This window comes from Stegostoma tigrinum, chromosome 36 (assembly GCF_030684315.1).
Source record: "Stegostoma tigrinum isolate sSteTig4 chromosome 36, sSteTig4.hap1, whole genome shotgun sequence".
Lineage (NCBI taxonomy): Eukaryota > Metazoa > Chordata > Chondrichthyes > Orectolobiformes > Stegostomatidae > Stegostoma > Stegostoma tigrinum.
The window spans coordinates 9,567,129-9,584,405 of record NC_081389.1 but is presented as its reverse complement, the minus strand read 5'-3'; the positions used below and the strand labels follow the sequence as shown (position 1 = coordinate 9,584,405).

The 17,277-nt window shown below is 44.6% G+C and overlaps 1 protein-coding gene across 21 annotated transcripts in view; it reads right to left on the bottom strand.

Annotated features, from left to right (window-relative positions):
* LOC125446813 (tropomyosin alpha-1 chain) overlaps positions 1-16,812 on the bottom strand; it is a 36,484-nt gene extending 19,672 nt beyond the window's left edge. For 2 of the 21 annotated variants that reach the window (XM_048520667.2, XM_048520674.2), the window contains exons 1-3: positions 16,377-16,702; positions 15,501-15,626; positions 1,791-1,924 (exon numbers count right to left, since the gene is read on the bottom strand). In XM_048520667.2, the coding sequence (XP_048376624.1) occupies positions 1,791-1,924; positions 15,501-15,626; positions 16,377-16,490 (374 nt within the window). In that variant the 5' untranslated portion in view covers positions 16,491-16,702. Of the gene's footprint in view, positions 1-1,790; positions 1,925-9,938; positions 10,267-15,500; positions 15,627-15,873; positions 16,000-16,376 lie in introns of those variants that run through there. The other 19 variants (XM_048520673.2, XM_048520663.2, XM_048520679.2 and 16 more) reach the window with 16 other exon arrangements.
* Positions 16,813-17,277: the final 465 nt, after the last annotated feature.

Below are 17,277 nucleotides of genomic sequence, written 5' to 3'. Positions count from 1 at the left end.
TCAAAGACTGGATGATAGTTTTTTTCCTTCTTTATTCATCCATGGGATGAGGGAGTCGGTGGCTAGGCAGCATTTACTGCCCATCCATAATTGCCCAGACAGTCAACCACATTGCTGTGGGTCTGGGGTCACATGTAGGTCAGACCAAGTAACGATGGCACTTTCCTTCCCTAAAAAGGCATTAGTGAACCAGATGGGTTTTTTTCTGACAATTGACAATGGATTCACAGTCATCATTAGATTCATAATTCCAGATATTTACTGAATTCAAATTCTACAATCTACCGTGGCGGGATTTGAACCCAGGTCCCTAGAACATTAGGCATAACAAGGTGGAGAGCTGGATGAACACAGCAGGCCAAGCAGCATCAGAGGAGCAGGAAGGCTCATGTTTCTGGCCTAGACCCCTCTTCAGAAAAAAAACAAACAGAACATTATCTGGGTCTGTGGATTAATAGTTCAGTGATAATACCACTGGGCCATCACCTCCCCATATGATAAAATAACTCCAGCTAAGTCCAGAGCGTGTTTTCTCACTTGCTAACACAAGCAGGCAGAACAGGATGGAGGACAGACTGTCACAGCCATGATACTCAATAACTCGTGGAGCACACGACTACAACATATAGGTCCTTCCCCAGCTAAAAACAATAAGCGTTTGACAAATGCTAACAAGAGAGGGAACCCCAGGGCAGTGTCCAGATTTCTAGGCTGGCCACATGTATCACAGGATGGGCACTTGCCCACTATTTCAGCTTGGGCAATTTAGCATAACCTGTCAGCCAGCGACTACCAGAGCCCAGCTGAATGTGGAATCCCAGCTTCAGGACAGGGTGTAGGATTTGGAATGTGCAATGTACATTCTACTCAAAGCCCCAAACTTCTTGGTTTAAAAAAAAATGGAGTTTGGTTGAGAATATTAACCACCAATAACTTGCGCGAGTCCAAATTTTGAGAAAGCTCTTGAAAAAAAGTTTCATTTCCCCATGATAGAAGGTATTACATAAATACACATTGTTGTGCCTTAGTGTCAATAAAACCAATTAAACTCAGTCTCAGGGATAATAGAACTGCAGATGCTGGAGAATCCGAGATAACAAGGTGTACAGCTGGATGAACACAGCAGGCCAAGCAGCAACATAGGAGCAGGAAGGCTGACGTTTCGGGCCTAGACCCTTCTAAGTCCCACACCTTGTTATCTCTTAACCTCAGTCTCAACTGATTCTTAACCTATAGAACTCTTAAAACAACTACCAAGGTCGTTATTGTACATTCATATTTAAAATATTGTGGAAGAGTTTCCACATGTTGATGCAGTGGGTATTATTTCTGCCTCAGGACCAGATGTTCTGGATTCAAATTCAGGTGGAAGATAAACATATGAATCTTTTGAAAACACATTGATGGCAGGTAGGAAGAACAGGAGAGTCTCCTGGTCAACTATATGATGGATCACAATGGAAACCTATACCATCACCACCATAGCGTCAGGTGACAACATGCATGTAAAAGGGCACATTGCCTCAGCAACCTGGACTAGTTGAGGGAGGCTGGGTGGCCAAATGGCCAGTGTAAACCAGATTTCAGACAGGTATTGGTGGGGCTGGCTTTGTTTTATCCCATTCTGATTGGCTGTGAGTTCTTGCCATGCCCTCTGGTGGTGGCAGCACCCTGGTCCGAGTTTGAGAATAAGATTGGCACGAGGGTTCAGTGACCTGGAACAGACCAGAGATAAAAAATGCCATTCCAGTAGAAAGCACAAGATAGAGTGGGCCAGCCCACCACCTCACCTTTCACTCTCATCTGCAGCCTTCTCAGCCTCCTCCAGCTTCTGCAGAGCGGTGGCCAGGCGTTCCTGAGCCCTGTCCAACTCCTCCTCAACTAGCTGGATGCGTCTGTTCAGAGAGGCGACGTCTGCTTCAGCCTAGGGTAGCAAAACAAACACTCAATACACAGGGCAAACGCTGGGTGGTGCATGTCCATCTCATTGAGTGAGCCATCACTTTCACTGTTTGTTGCAAAATTGCTTCCCTCTTGAAGTGTTCCACTGGGGCCTTGCACTGCATTTGGAACAGGTAGATAAAAGATCATATTCAGTCCAGCCCTCATTAAGCCTATAATTCAATTTCCTATTTTTCTTTTTAATCCTCTGCAGCTACTGAAATAGAGGAATCATCCTAGAAAACAACTTGATTTGTCCAGAAAAAAAAACTTGAACAAATTAACAACTTGGGAGCCATACAAGGAAGCCCTGAACAGTAGCTCAAATTTAGCGTTGAGCACAATCCGTAACATTCTGATCAATCGTTTCTAGAGTCCACATGCTAAAGTCACCTGGGCTTAGGCAAGGCCAACACATCCCAATGTATCACTTCTGCAATTTTCTATCAAATGAGAGCTGCACTAAAAAGGGATCATTCACAGGAAATCTTTGTTTTGAATTTTGTACAGGGGCATTGACAGCACAGAAACAAGACATTCAGACCAAAGGTTGATGCCCATGTTTAAGCACTGTGATTCAAGAGCAGAAGTAGGCCATTCAGCCCATCAAGTCTGCTCCTCAGTTCTATCAGATCAGCCATGATCTCTTTATCTTCAACTCCAATTTCTTGCCTCTTCCTCATAATGCTCAATTCCCTTACTGATGAAAAATCTCTCTCAGCCTTAGATATACCTAATGACCCAGCTTTTACAGCCCTGTGCAAAGAATTTTAAGTCATGACCCTCAGAAGAGGGTCCTCCTCATCTGTCTTAAACATCTGACCTTTTGAACTACTTCCCATCCTATCTTATCGCATCTCACCCTCACAGCAAGGCATTGTTTCATTTCTCTCTGTTGACCACACATCTAGTTGCCCCTTCAATGCAATGATCCTCTATTCAACATTCTCATCACTTCCTGTATAAAAAAAAAGTTCCCTTCCAATTTATAACATTTATAGCCTCTACTGGGGGCGTGAACATCTTCCCAACTGCATTCACTAACGAACACAGAGGAATTAAACTTCAGTTCTCGGCCACTCCGAATGCACTCCAGAGGCAATCCTGCAAATCAGTCAGTCTTTTCTTTTTAAAAAAAATCTAAGAAGGAATTTTTACCCTTTCAGTGCACTTGCATGGGCAAGAGAAAACACTTCTGCAAGTGATGCCTCAAAACAGAGCAAACTCTTTTACAAGTGCCCATCCAACAAAGCAAAGGGGGGTTCACTGCAAATGAGCAAGCAGGCTCAATAAAAGATGACGAATAGTGTCCTGTGGTGTATTGCCCCTGGGCAAAATGTCCCAGCATCAAGTCCCATCTGCCCCAGAGATGTATCATAGGCTCATCGCTCCTGGAGTCTCAAAGTTATGTAAACATAATTTTACACGTGGAGAAAATGCCTTTGGTTTGTTTGTTGGATAGAATCAAACTCCAACATTTGCTATTGCTTTTGCAACTATATTCAGACGAATATCTTTTTGCATACAAAGTCTATTTTTGAAATAAAACAGTTCAATGATAAAAAGAAAGAAGTGCAGACTTCAGTGATTTGCATTGGATTCCTGGGTCAGGGAATACAGATTTCCTGCAGTTGGGCAGACATTAAATTTTCTCCCCTGCCATTACCATTTTCCCCTCCTTTGTTTTTAGGTTTTTGACTTATAGTTTTCACTGCCTCGGATGGTAAACATTTGTTTAAAAAACAAAAATCACTCATACGCAGGGATTGAGTATATATATATTTATAAAACATGGGGCACACACAAACATTTCTCTTCAGGCAATGCATTTCCTCAGCTTCCCAGACCCTACCTGAGCACACCGTCTCCTATTTCTCCACACCAGCAACCACCCCCACCCCAGGGCAGTGCATAGCAAGCCCCTCCTTCCTGGGGTTGCCAACCCTCGGATTCTTCTGGATTGTCCAGAGAGGAAGGATTACCCTTCCAGATACCAATGCGAGACAGCCAAGAGAAAGAATATCAATGGGGCATGAGGAAAACTGTAAATTGGAGATGGCCGAAGCACATTGTATCAGCTCACGGCTGTATCAGAAGAGTCAACGATGACCGCTCGGGGCTGGACAAGTGGGAATGTAGATTTCGATCAAAGTTATAATCGGATTCCTTCCATCACATTTGCATAGTGCCAGAGCAAAACACATCAAGGTGCTGCACGGGAGCATAATGGGAAAATTCCTGACTAATTAAGAGGTCAAAGGTTATCAGGGGTAGACAGGAAACAGGACTTAAGGCAATAACGATCTCACGAAATGGTGCAGTGGGCTTGAGGGGCTGAACAGCCCACAGTTTATATTTAGCTACGTACATTGGATAGTGAGTCAAAATGGTTTTGGCAGATGACTGAAAACTCAGTCAAAAGGATAGGTTTTGAAGAGGCTTATTTGGGAGAGGAGAGTGAAGAGGCGCAGGGAAGAAATTCCAGAGTTTGGGATGTTGGCAACCAAAGGGACGCTGTCAAGTTGCAGTGATTAACACAAAAAGAAGTCAAGAATGCTTGAGGGGCCAGAATTGGAGGATCACAGAGATCCCAGAGCCTTGTGGGACATTACAGTGATAGGGAGAGGCAAGACCCTGAGGAAAAACTTAAAAACAGGGTTGAGAATTTTAAAATTGAGGTGGTGCCAGAACAAAATCTCAATAAAAAGGGGCTCGGTAAAAGGTAGGACCAAGACAGAGAGGCTAGAGTAGGCCGTAGCTCCATCTGACCTCATTTTATTGAATGCGATGGAAACGTCTCTTCAGATCAGCAAACCCAATTCCAGAAAACACACTCAATTCTTTACAATCCTGCCTCGGTCTATCTGCACTCTCTGGGCAGCCTTCCCTTTCACCCCCACCCTGCTGGCCTCTCCTCCAGTAACACCAGAGCAGTTCTGGGTTGTAGACAGACATATGTTGATCTTTTTAATCACCTTTTAAAAAAAACTTAAAAGGACTGTAGCTCACCAAATTAAATTTGTTTATGTTTTGCCTTGAAGGAACAGATTACTTTGGTGTCTTTTGTATTGCAATGATACATTAGATAGGCGATACTTTGAAGGTGGCAGGATATGGTAAGACTTTGGAAAAAAAAACACTTCTAGGATCCAGTACCTTAACAAATAGGGGCTTGGAGTACAAAAACAAGGAAGTTATGCCTCTTGCTAAACTAGCACTGAACAACTAACTAGGCCTGAGCTGAATGATGGTCCCGTTTGCCGAATTCTAAAGTGAGAGTGACTGCCCTTGACATCAAGGCCGCATTTGAGCAAATGTAGAATTGAACCCCCACCCCAAGGTCAGCCGGGATTGTACTGAATGTTGCAGCAGATTTGAAGGACCGAATGGCCTGCTGCCTCACTTGTTGGTCTATGGAGTGGTTGATCTTCTGTAACATTAAGTTGAGTTCACCAACTACAGTTATATAACCAGGAGTACAATGAAGCAGGCAAAGAGAAAAAGTGGAAACAGCAGTAGCACGAGCCATTCGTATTAATTCACAACAATTGGCTAGAGATTTTCCCCACTGTTCCCATGTGGGTGGACCTGCCTCTGGGTGTTTTTTTTAAAAACGATGCTGGTAGTTCAGTGCCCCAGTCTTTTCGATTTATTGCCCCAAGAATGTGGAAACGTATCCCAGGGCTCCAAGGTGACAGCAAATCCTGTTGGTTGTGAAATGTTGCAAAGTGGCATTATTAAGACCATGCGACAAAAGGAAGGACAGTTCACACCCAGCCTCGCCACAACTTAGTCGGCCCTCGTTTGGGAAACCCAGGCCATTCGGTCCTTCAAATCTGCTGCAACATTCAGTACAATCCCGGCTGACCTTGGGGTGGGGGTTCAATTCCACATTTGCTCAAATGCGGCCTTGACATCAAGGGCAGTCACTCTCACTTTAGAATTCGGCAAACGGGACCATCATTCAGCTCAGGCCTAGTTAGTTGTTCAGTGCTAGTTTAGCAAGAGGCATAACTTCCTTGTTTTTGTACTCCAAGCCCCTATTTGTTAAGGTACTGGATTCCCGAAGTTTTCTTTAAAAGAAATCTTACCATATCCTGCCACTTTCAAAGTATTGCTTATATAATCTATCATTACATTACAAAAGACAAAGTATGCTGTTCCTTCAAGGCAAAACATAAATTTAATTTGGTGAGCTACAGTCCTTTTATGTTTAAAAAGATCAACACACATATTGTCCCTCTACAACCTAGAAAACCTCCACGTGAGGCGTATTTAAATCTCTACATGACAGTCTGCTCCACAGGTGACTCAAACAAGGTTACTCATGCCGCACCCTTTTCTCAAAAGCTTATTGTTATGAGAGGCTAAAGGTTACTACAGCTTCTGGCAGCATTCACGATACTCAACTTCCCCACACAGAGCAAAGTTTCAGCAGAGGACTTGTTGGCCATAAAAACAGCACTGCGCTTCAGCAACAGAAATGAACGGGAAACAGGACTCAGCCAAACTATCTTTCAAGATTTTCACTTTAAAAGGCCAAGCTTTTTCACAAATGCAACTTGAATCAATCATTCTCTCAATTGCTGCTGTTATTTACTTTAAAATACACTGGGGTAACAGCACTCAAGATGTGAGAGGGAAACCATAGATGAAGCAGCTCACCTACAAACAATCTTTTTCAATATGCTTTGTCTAGATGCTTTCTAAAAAAAAAAATCAACCTGTTCAGGAATGTTATGACACATCTCTGCAGCAGATGGGACTTGAACCCATGTCTCCTGGCTCAGAGGTAGGGACATGACTACTTGTATTACAAAACCCTTACAATTTGGTCTATTCTCCCTCCCCAGAAAGTAACTCATCTCCCTCTCTCCACTGTGAGCCTCCAAAAGTCTGCTCACATTTGATATCTCAGATGCGGATAATGGCCAAGGTCAGAATGGTTTCAAATTGATATGGGGGACAATATTGAACAGACTGTTTCTAATCTGAGATAACAAGGTGTAGAGCTGGATGAACACAGCAGGCCAAACAGCATCAGAGGAGCAGGAAAACTAACATTTCGGGCCTAGACCCTTCTGTTCTGTCGTGGGTCATTTGCTGAAAGTGAGGTGCAGTATTGCAGCGAGAGAGAGAGAGAGGAGAGAGAGAGAGAGACACACACACAGAGAGGTTTTAAATAAGTACAATACTGCAGATGTTCGAATCCAAAAATAATAAAACAGAAATTACTGGTGAAACTCAAAGATCTGGCAGCATCTGCAGAGAAAAAGCAGAAATTGAGCCAGAAATGACTTCTGAAGATCAATCACACTGCATTCAGAATACTTACTCACGAAGAGAGAAACAGAGTTAGTATTTTGAATTCAATGCAACACATCTTCAGTATGTTTGGAAGAAGAGTTATTCGGGACTTGAAACATTAGCTCTGTTCTCTCTCCACAGAGACTGTCAAACCTACTGAGTTTCTCCATCACTTTGATCTTAAATTTCAGTCTAATTACACACACAGTCTGCTTGATCCCAGTTTCTAATGTTAGGGTCTGTGGTGGATCTATAGGTAATCACAGAATAGGCAGAGGATGGTGTCAAATTTCAAGGGACAGCCAAATCAGAGGATAACTTCCCCCATCGAAGGCTTGGCATTTGACAATCCAAGTGGTTGCTAATGGTACAGCTGTCAATGCTGTTCCTTGCATTTACAGTGCAGTGAAGATTAAATGCCTATGCAAGGGCAAAAACCAGGCTGTGGCTCTGAAAGAAGTTCGTCAGCCACTGGGTGCTGCTAGTTGAGGGGGAAGATAGCAGAGGCTGCTATCTAGTTTCTGCAGTCAGACTGGTCTCCCCAAGGGGAACACAGGCATAACTACAGTATCCGCAGACATTTCCTTCCCAGATAAGGGATATGAAATTGCACATCTATGAATCGCCACTGTGATTCAGAGTTCTTGCTGAAATTCTACCTGCTACAAGGGGTTTTGTTGTTTGGCTTTTTTCAATTTAGTGCTAGACTGGGGAGAACACACGGACTGAGCCAAACAGGGTATCAAGGGATAATAGCATCTGCAGGCACTCAAAAGAATCTGAGCACCAGGTCATTGTCAGCTCCTGATCTGAGGACTATGAAGACAATGGGCCTTTCACCAAACACTCAGAAAAAAAATCAAGGGCCTTCTTCCAACCAGCCCCCACTGTCCAACAGGTCCCTCCTGCCAGCCGCTTTCAAATGGCAGGATCTTGGAAAATACAGGCTATTTTCCAGAGTTTGGGAGTCTTCTGTCCATAAAGGCAGATGCTGACAACAAAATTCTTCACCACCCACAATATGCCAGCTGAATTGATGGAATGAGAGATTATTCCACGAGCAGGATCTCAAACCTGACACGATTAACCAGGTACCAAAAGGATCCCGACCTGAAACGTCAGCTTTCCTGCTCCTCTGGTGCTGCCGACCTGCTGTGTCCCTCCAGCTTCACACTGTTATCTCTGACTCCAGCATCTGCAGTTCTTGCTATCTCAGCAGTGATCCCCAGGCTCCTTTAGGCTTCAGAGACCTGGATGGCCTCCAGCAGACCCCTCAAAGCACTGGTGCAGCGAAAATCAGGGATGTCTTCACAAGATCCTTCCGATCCAGGGGCAAGAAAGGCAGCTGATTAGCAACAGACTCTCTCAAGTCACCTTGCCCAACATGAGGGCATTAATCACTTGCAACCAGCTCCACTGAGCAGGACACGATGTCGGTGTGCCTCATTCAGGATCCAAAATAATCCAATCTACTCAGAATTCCACTCATAAAGGTGACTCCTGGAGGGATGCTGGAAGCACTTCAGGGATTTCTGTCAAAGCATCACCAAAGGGGTCAGATTACCTTCCCTGTGTTGAGTGACCAACATGAAGATGACCCATTTGGGAAGGTACTGGATGCATTGGGAGGCAACTGTTGAGAGCATTCAAAAGTAGAAGGGTGCTAGCCAAAACGTCATCTTTCCTGCTCGGCCTGCTGTGTTCATCCAACTCTACACCTTGTTATCTCAGATTCTCCAGCATCTGCAGTTCCTACTATCTCTGTAACATCCTTAATCCCTAGTGACTGCATGAGGGAGGAGATGTCTTGGACAGGCCCTTTGTTCAGATAAATAAGAAGTCTTCTAACAAACAGCCCTGGGCTGAGCTGATGAAGATCCATGGCTGCCTCTCCTTTGTTCTGCCCACGAGCAAGAAAACTATCAGGCCAACTGCAAGGAAACTGAGCTGACGAAAATCATGCCAATCTCTCAAATACCGGACAGCACAAGCCACATCAAAGAGGAAGCACAGAGCCTTCTTACAGCCGAATTATCTGAAATCTATGACTGATTGCTCCAGATTCACCTCTAAATCATTCAACACCCAAATCCAGAAACAAGTCCATAAGCGAATGTACAATGTGTTTTGGCTTCACCTTTGGATGAACTCATTACAGTGACTAAACCAAACACCATAACACACAGGAATCAGTAGACACGTTTCCTGAATTAAGTGTAATCTTTAAAATCTAGGAAACCAGCTCCAATCTCAAAGGGAAACTAAAGTACAAGGACAAGGCATGGTGTGGGCTCTAATTAAATTTCCATCTGTAATTAGGGAGGGAAGCTGATTTGAAAGCTTGCATTTCCAGACTGACTCAGCCAGTTCAGACAGTACACACCTTGTTGCTTTAATCGGAAGCGGACTCCCTCCTACCGACCTCATTTGAGTAAATCCCCACTCATTTATAAACAGATAGGGCTGGTTCCAAGGAAATAGGCCAGCTTCTCGCTGTTGTTTGCTTTGCTGGCTCTAGACGAAGGAAGCAGCGCTCCTTCCCACCAGCCCCACCCCCGCCTTCGGGTTACACTGTTACAGCCCAGCGTTACATTGTTGACCGTTCAGGGTTATAATGTAACAGCCGAGAGGTTACAGTCGCCGGCGCCTGGATCCCAATGCCCACAGCCGCCAATGGTACTCGCGCTCACTTGCTCACGGCACTGGCGCTCTTCGTCCACTTCTCTCTGCAGCCTCTCTGCTTTCTCCTCCGCCACATCTGCCTGGTCCTGTAAGCTTTTAATCTTCCTCCTGACTGCATCCACCGACATTGAGCTGGCCATCCTAATCTCTCCTTTGCTTTCCCTCCCCCGCCACACGAATACACCAGCACCACCTTTCACTTCTCCTCCCACTTTTATTTGAAAAGGATGGGGGGGGGGTGAAGAGGAGAGAATTTTTTTAAAAAATCACAATGAATCTCCAGGAACTGGGGGAGAAATCCTTTAAAAAATATCTCTACTCTCCCGGCTTCGAATGCACTTAGCACCGGAAGTAACCCAGTTTTTAACCCTCTCCCCCCCACCAGGAAAGTGAATCACACACTCTGAGGGGGAGGGAGGGGGGAAACGTTGGAATTTTTTTTCCATGTAAGGAAGTGTCTTCAGTTCAAATTTTCAGCCTTCTGGGTGGTTGCATTTCTAAATCAATATTTTTGGTGCAGTCTTTTTTAATTCGGTCGCAAGCGCCACACCTTGAAAGTGACATTCTGATCGATTTCACATTCCAAGGTGTTTCACACCAGGCACACGCCACCTACAGGATTAGAGAATCTGGGATCTGATCAAATTCAAACAATGTCATAAGCCTGGCTAAAGGTCTTTAACGTGTATTTACTGGACAACAGGTCTCTAAAGTCCCATAAATGTTACGATGCATCACTTAAAGAGTGTCTGTGCTGTGTTTAATATTTCATAAACAAACCCTGTACCACTCCAGTCCTTTGCTTAAAACTAAAAGGCCTGAAATTTCAGGCACAAGACACTTCCGGGCACTTTACGCCAATCAAGCATACCAGTACAGTAATGTGGAAATGTGGCAGGAAAATCTCACAAAGACAATGTAATAATCACAAAGAAGTCTGTTTTTTTCTCCTTCAGCAGGGATGGATATCAGTCCTATTTATAAGGAATAATTTTGTAACCTGGAACTGCCTAACTGAATTGTGGATCTACTTACACTGAATGGACTGCAGTGGTTTAAGAAGGCAGATCAGTGCGACCCTTTTCAGGACAACTGATGATGGACAATAAATATTGACCCAGTCAGCGATCCTCATGTCCTATGAATCAATAAAAAAAATTTCAACCCAAGCCGATAAATGGGAGCCAATTTAGATGCATTAGCTACTGCAGTAATGTCACTGGACTAGAATCCAGCAGCTCAGGCCAAAATTCTGGAGACAAGATTCAATCCCACCACACTGGCTGGTGGAATTTAAATTTAACTAGTAAATCTGGAATATAAAGCTAGTCTTACTGGGGCTCTAGTGTTGCAGTGGAAATGTCCCTAACTCTAGCCCAGGAGGCTTGTGTTCAAGGCTGATGTGTAATAGCATAATAATGAACAGGTTGATTTGAACATATCCATAAAGCATAGTCTCTAGGAGTAGCCCCATAATGTTAACTGTCACAATTTAAGGAAGGAAAGCTGCCACTTTTACTTGCTCTGGTTTACCACAGACTCATAGTGATGTGGCTGGCTCTTCAACTGTCTTTCCAGCTACTCAGTTCAAAAGCATTTGGGATGGGCAATAAATGGAGACATTACCAGCAATGCCCACATCACTAGACTCACACTAGGTACATAGAGGATATCAGTGATGTACCATCACAATATTATGTATGAATGTAATTCAATAAACTCTGCAATAAGAGCATGGTGTGAATCTCGATGAACACAGCAGGCCAAGCAGCATCAGAGGAGCAGAAAAGTTTGACATTTCGGCTCAGGACCTCTGCTGTGTTCATCCAGCTTCACACCATGTTATCTCAGATTCTCCAGCATCGGCAGTTCCTACTATCTCTGCAATAAGAGCAGTTTACTGGACCTTGAGTTTAATGTAGGCTGGTGGAGTCAATGTCTCTGCATTGCACTATGTTTGGACATCTACAGTCCATTTCATTTTTCAGTTGCGAGTAGTTGGGGTCTGCAATGCACTTGCCTGGGGGTGTTCAAATGAGGCATTCAAGAGAGCATTGGAAGATTGTTTAAATAAAACAATGCACAGAGTTAAGCAGAAAGAGCACCAAGTTAAAATGCTGAGGAAGTCAGTGCAGACATGATGGGCCAAATGGCCTCCTTCTGCACCATAACAATTCTGTGATTCATAAACTCAATAGAATAGACTGATGCTTGATTGGTTCAGATTGGCTGCTGCAGGAAATGCATACAGTTCTGAGTGTTAGCTCACTCTGCAACACAAAATCTAGACCAGCATTTTCACTGTGGTTCTGAGGGATTGCTAGACTATTACAGGTACTGTGTTTCAGACGAGATGTTAAACCCAGCCTGTTCTTGAATGGATGTAAAAGATTCCACTGTGCCATTTGGAAGAACAGCTGCAACATTCTCGTCATTGTCCTGGCCAACATCAACTTTTTAAACATTACAAAAAAAACAGATGATCTGGTTGTGGATTATGTAAATTGTCTGCTGTATTTCCCAAATGCACTAGTGAAAGGTTTCAGAGGATCACTGGATTTGAAATGTTAACTCTGTTTTCTTTCCATGGATGCTGCCAGACCTACTGAGTTTCTCCAGCAATTTCTGGTTCATTTTGTATGTTTCAGAAGGGCTTCATTGCTTTGGAATGTCCCGAGATTATAAACAGTGATTTGGGAAATGGACTCTTTCTTTCAGAGTATGAGAATTACTTTTCATAGAGCCTGTGCCCACATCATGCTGAGAGCCAGCACTGAGTTCTCACCATGTTGGGCATCCTTCATCCCTGGCACTGATACCTGGCACCTTGACAGGCACAAACATTCATGAAAATCTGCATGAATTTACTGTACATTGTCAAGGTACAATGAGAGTCAGCGTTCCCAGCCCTGTTGTAGGAAGGATATTATCAAGCTAGAGAGGGTTCAGAAGAGATTTACCAGGATGTTGCTGAGTATAGAAGGTTTGAGTTAGAAAGAAAAGCTGGGACTCTTCTCTTATAGAGGTTTATAAAATCATGAGTGGTATCAATTGGGTTAATGGAGGGTGTCTGTTCCCTAATATGGGTCTTTCAAGACTACGGGGGCATATTTTGAAGGTGAGGGGAGAGAGATTTTAAAAAAAAGACATGAAGTGCAAATTCTTTTTGCACAGAGGGTGGATTTGGAAAGAACTTCTGGAGGAAGTGATGGATGCAGGTACAATGAAAATGTTTAAAAGACACTTAGATAAGTGCAGGAATAGGTTAGGTTTGTAGGGATATGGGCCAGGAGCAAGGAAGTGGGACTAGTTTTGTTTGGGATTATGGTCAGCATGGACTGATTGGACTGAAGGGTGTATTTCCGTGCTCTGAGGATAAGTGGGAATGGGTTTGGGTGAGTGTGGATGGTTGCAGGCAGGGGATTAGAGGCATGTACAGTGGTGGTGAGGGTCGCCTAGGACTGTTACTCCTGATTATGTTATTGTCCACACATTCCACTTACTGCTTTCTGCAGTACTGGTTAGGGTTAACACTGGAATTAGTTGTCCCAGTTTCTGAGCAATGCATGATAACAGCCAGTATGAGCTACCTGAGAGAGGCTGACCTGCTGGATCAGAGTCCTTACCCTGATGCTCAGTTATTCTTCCACGGCCACCAGAGGAGGGAATAATAAAAAGGGAAGGACTTTCCCTGGTTTGGGGCCTCTGGGATCAGACTGTGCTCACTTTGTCCAATAATTCCTGGCATAAAATCAGAAAATCTGCTCTCTCTCTGAACAGTAGTCTCTGGTGTTAGACTGTGCTTTTTTTGTCCAACTGACCCTCGGAATACATAGTGGTCTCTCTCTCTTTGTGCTGTAGCCCATGGGACCAGACTATGCTCTGCCAGCCCAAGAGCTACTAAGATCCGACTGTTTTCTCCTCCAGAAGTCCCTGCTCTCTGAGAATCAGAATTCCACAACTGATACTGAATATTGAGTGAATCCAACCCATTAAACTGATTCCACTAACTTCCGAATGACTCAGTGAATCACTGTACCATACAACAGAAGGAGGCCAGGGGTCAGTAAGTAAGCCAGCATTCTCAGTACAACGTGAAGGGAGAGGTCAGCCACTGTTCTAAGTCCCAGTAGGTGTCTGTGAACTTCTTCGCTTATCGTGGATTGGTCCACATTGGCAGACACCGGCTCAGGAAAAGTTGGGGTGGGGAGGGGAGGGTGGGGAAGGGGAGTCTTGGCTATACAGTGCCATGGTGGTCTTGCCCATCGCTACCTACTGTCAACATGAGGAATTTGACTGAAGGTCCGGGACCCACTGACACAGCACCGAGTTAAATCTATCAGCGAAGTCAATATCATCAATGAAAGTACAGCAAGAGAGAGAAAAAACATTCTTTTCACCTCTAAATTTGGCAACTGTATCATTAACTGTCATAGTTCAGAAACTCTTAGCAGTCACCAATCTTTCAAATATATTTGCAAGAAAAAAATCCAACTTGTTTGAGGAAACCTTCCCCCTAGCTCAGATAGTCTCAGGGCTTTGTCACATTGGACAGTAGATGGTCATAGAGCGCCCCTCATTTCTTGAATGGCAGCAATTTGAAAACATGACAAGGGGAATGTTCCAAAAGTGACAATCACACAGAGCTGGAAAAGATCCTGTAAACTCTTTGTAAAAAAAGGATGATTTGAAACAGACCAGATCAGGGACTGGGCACTGACCCATCCTGATGCTGGTGAAAAGTGATTGGAATCTGGGATGTTGCTGCCCATTCTATGGGGCATAACAAAAGTGTAAATAGCTCATAACTGGGAGCGGGATTTACACGTGGCACTTGTTAATACAACTCCCAGGGGTACTGGAACTTGGCAATGGTAGTGCTGTGGTTATCTGAAGCAGTCAGGGTTATTGGCTGTCCAGAATGCCAGGGATATAAATGCTATTCGGAATACTCTGCATACTTTACCTTTTAAGGAATATCCTTTACGAACGTAATCTCCACTCGCATTACAAATAGATTGGGGCGGGAGGGAGCGAGTGGATTTGAGTGCCTGTCAATTGAATCAAGTGGTTACAGGAAGCTATAGAATTGTCTTTAAAGGGGCACTTGATGGGATCTCTCAGTCTTTTTTTTGCTCCTGATCATTTGCACTGGGATTGAATTACGAGTGAACTTCCCTTTTTGTTAAACAGCCTTGTTTTACAACGGGACAAATGCTTGCCTCTCCCCCAGGGACAGCTCCCTTAAGCCTGTGCATATCCATGCCATATAAAGCCCTGGGCTATAAATACACCCGGATACCCACTCAGGACATACACACCACCTAATCCCATCTTAAACCTACAAGGGATATAGTTCATGTCATCTTGACATTTAGCTGTCTGCCCCAAGCATCTGGGGAGAGGAATTGAGCGAAACAGAATATAAATGGATCACAAGAATCAGTGAGTGAGGAGGGGGAGTTGCTTTTGAGGCTGGTCATGCGAGATGAGGGAAATAGGACAGGAGAGAGAGAGGAGGAAAAAAAAAGTTTATTTCCTACAGATTGAAAGCGGTGTCTGATACTCACATCTGTAGCTTTCTTCTCAGCCAGCTCCAACTTCTCCTGTGCATCTTTCAGAGCTTCGGAATATTTGTCAAGCTCATCCTCAGTCCCTTTCAGTCTCTTCTGTAAAGCCACCAGCTCATCCTCCAGCTGTAGTTTGTCCGGTTTTTGTTTGGTTTTTGTTGTGTGTATGTGGTGGCAGGCGATAGCACAAAGCACAGGGACACAGAGAGGAGACAGAAGCGACGTAGTCGGTGGAGACCGGAGCCAAGCGTGTGTGTGTGTGAGAGAGAGAGACAGAGACAGGGATAGGCACACACACACAGAGACAGAGAGGAGAGAAAAAAAAAGCAGAAAGAGGTTACAAGAGACGGTTCATTCACCTCGCCCGAAATACCTTAGTGGCATTCTCCTCCGCCAGCAGCTGCCGCTCCTCCGCCTTGTTGAAATCTTCTAAAAATTTATCTCTCTCATCCTCCACTGCTCGCAACTTCTTCTCTAGTTGTAAAGCTTCATCCTCAAACTACACAGACAATTCATCAGAGATTCGTCAAACAAAGCCGTGGTCCAAATCAGCCCCATCCTCCATACGACACATTAACATTGATACAAATCTAAATAGAATCGATCATGCTTTTTCTACAAAAGCGTAAGTTTTTAAAAATTGCATTTTAACCGTTTAAGCGTTAACTATGCACATTTTACAGTCGACATTGCTGCATTTTAACTATCGCCGCGTTTTTCTTTCCTTTTTGCATATTTGACAGTCTTTTTAATGCCGGATTTATAAACATCTGGAGACTGGGCTCCAGGTACTGGAGCTGCCCCCTTTAGGGTAGGTTTTTAGTTCCACACTGTGAGGTCGGAGCTGGGATTTGAACCCTCCACGCTCTAGCTAACCTGCTTGCTCCTGTCCTCCGCCGCCTTCTTGTCCGCTTCGGCTTGTTCAGCTCGGTCCAAGGCGTTCTCCTTGTCCAGCTTTAACATCTGCATCTTCTTCTTAATGGCGTCCATGGCTGCTGCTGGTGGTGAGCTTTGTTTAGAAAGGACACTAAAATATGTTTATAAATAAAGTGGAAGAGAGGAGAGGGTGCGCAGGAAGCCTGGAGAGAGGAGGGAGAGAGAGAGACGGAGCTGATTCGGGAGCTGAGCTGAAGTGCACAGGATCCTACCCCCAGCCTCAGAAATATGTCCTTCTCAGGGGCAGATTGAATTCCTTAAGACATTTAATACTTTTTTGGAAACGGCCAAAGCCTGTCCCTACCCTATGGCCAATCTTTTTCCTGCATCAGCCCGTTGATTCGTTGCTGGGGGACATTTGACTGGCACTATCACCGTATATGGGGAGTTAAACTGGACACCCCTCTTCCCGTCAGCACAATTCCAGTCCTCCCGCCTTAAAGAACACCAGCTTTCGAAGCCGGAGGCTCTGCTCCAGACTCGCCACATCAGCTAGACCTGACTCCACAGCGCTGTGTTTGCGGGGTGGTGGCGGGGTTGGGGAACGAGCTGGACCATCCAGATCTCCGGCTCGCAACTCCCTCCCCAAGCCCCAAGTCCCAATCTCACTGAAACCCTCGACCCCAATCTCACTGACCACCGATGCCACTAAATCCTTCCCCCAGACCCCAGTCTCATTAAATCCCTCACTTTAGATGCCAGTCACATTAACCCCCTTCCCTCCAAGATCCCAACCTCACTAATCCCTCCAGACTCCAGTGTCACTAAACTACTCTGCCCAGACCCCAGACCCTGGCTTCAGATCCCAGTGCCACCAACCTCACCCAATCCAAAGTCCCAA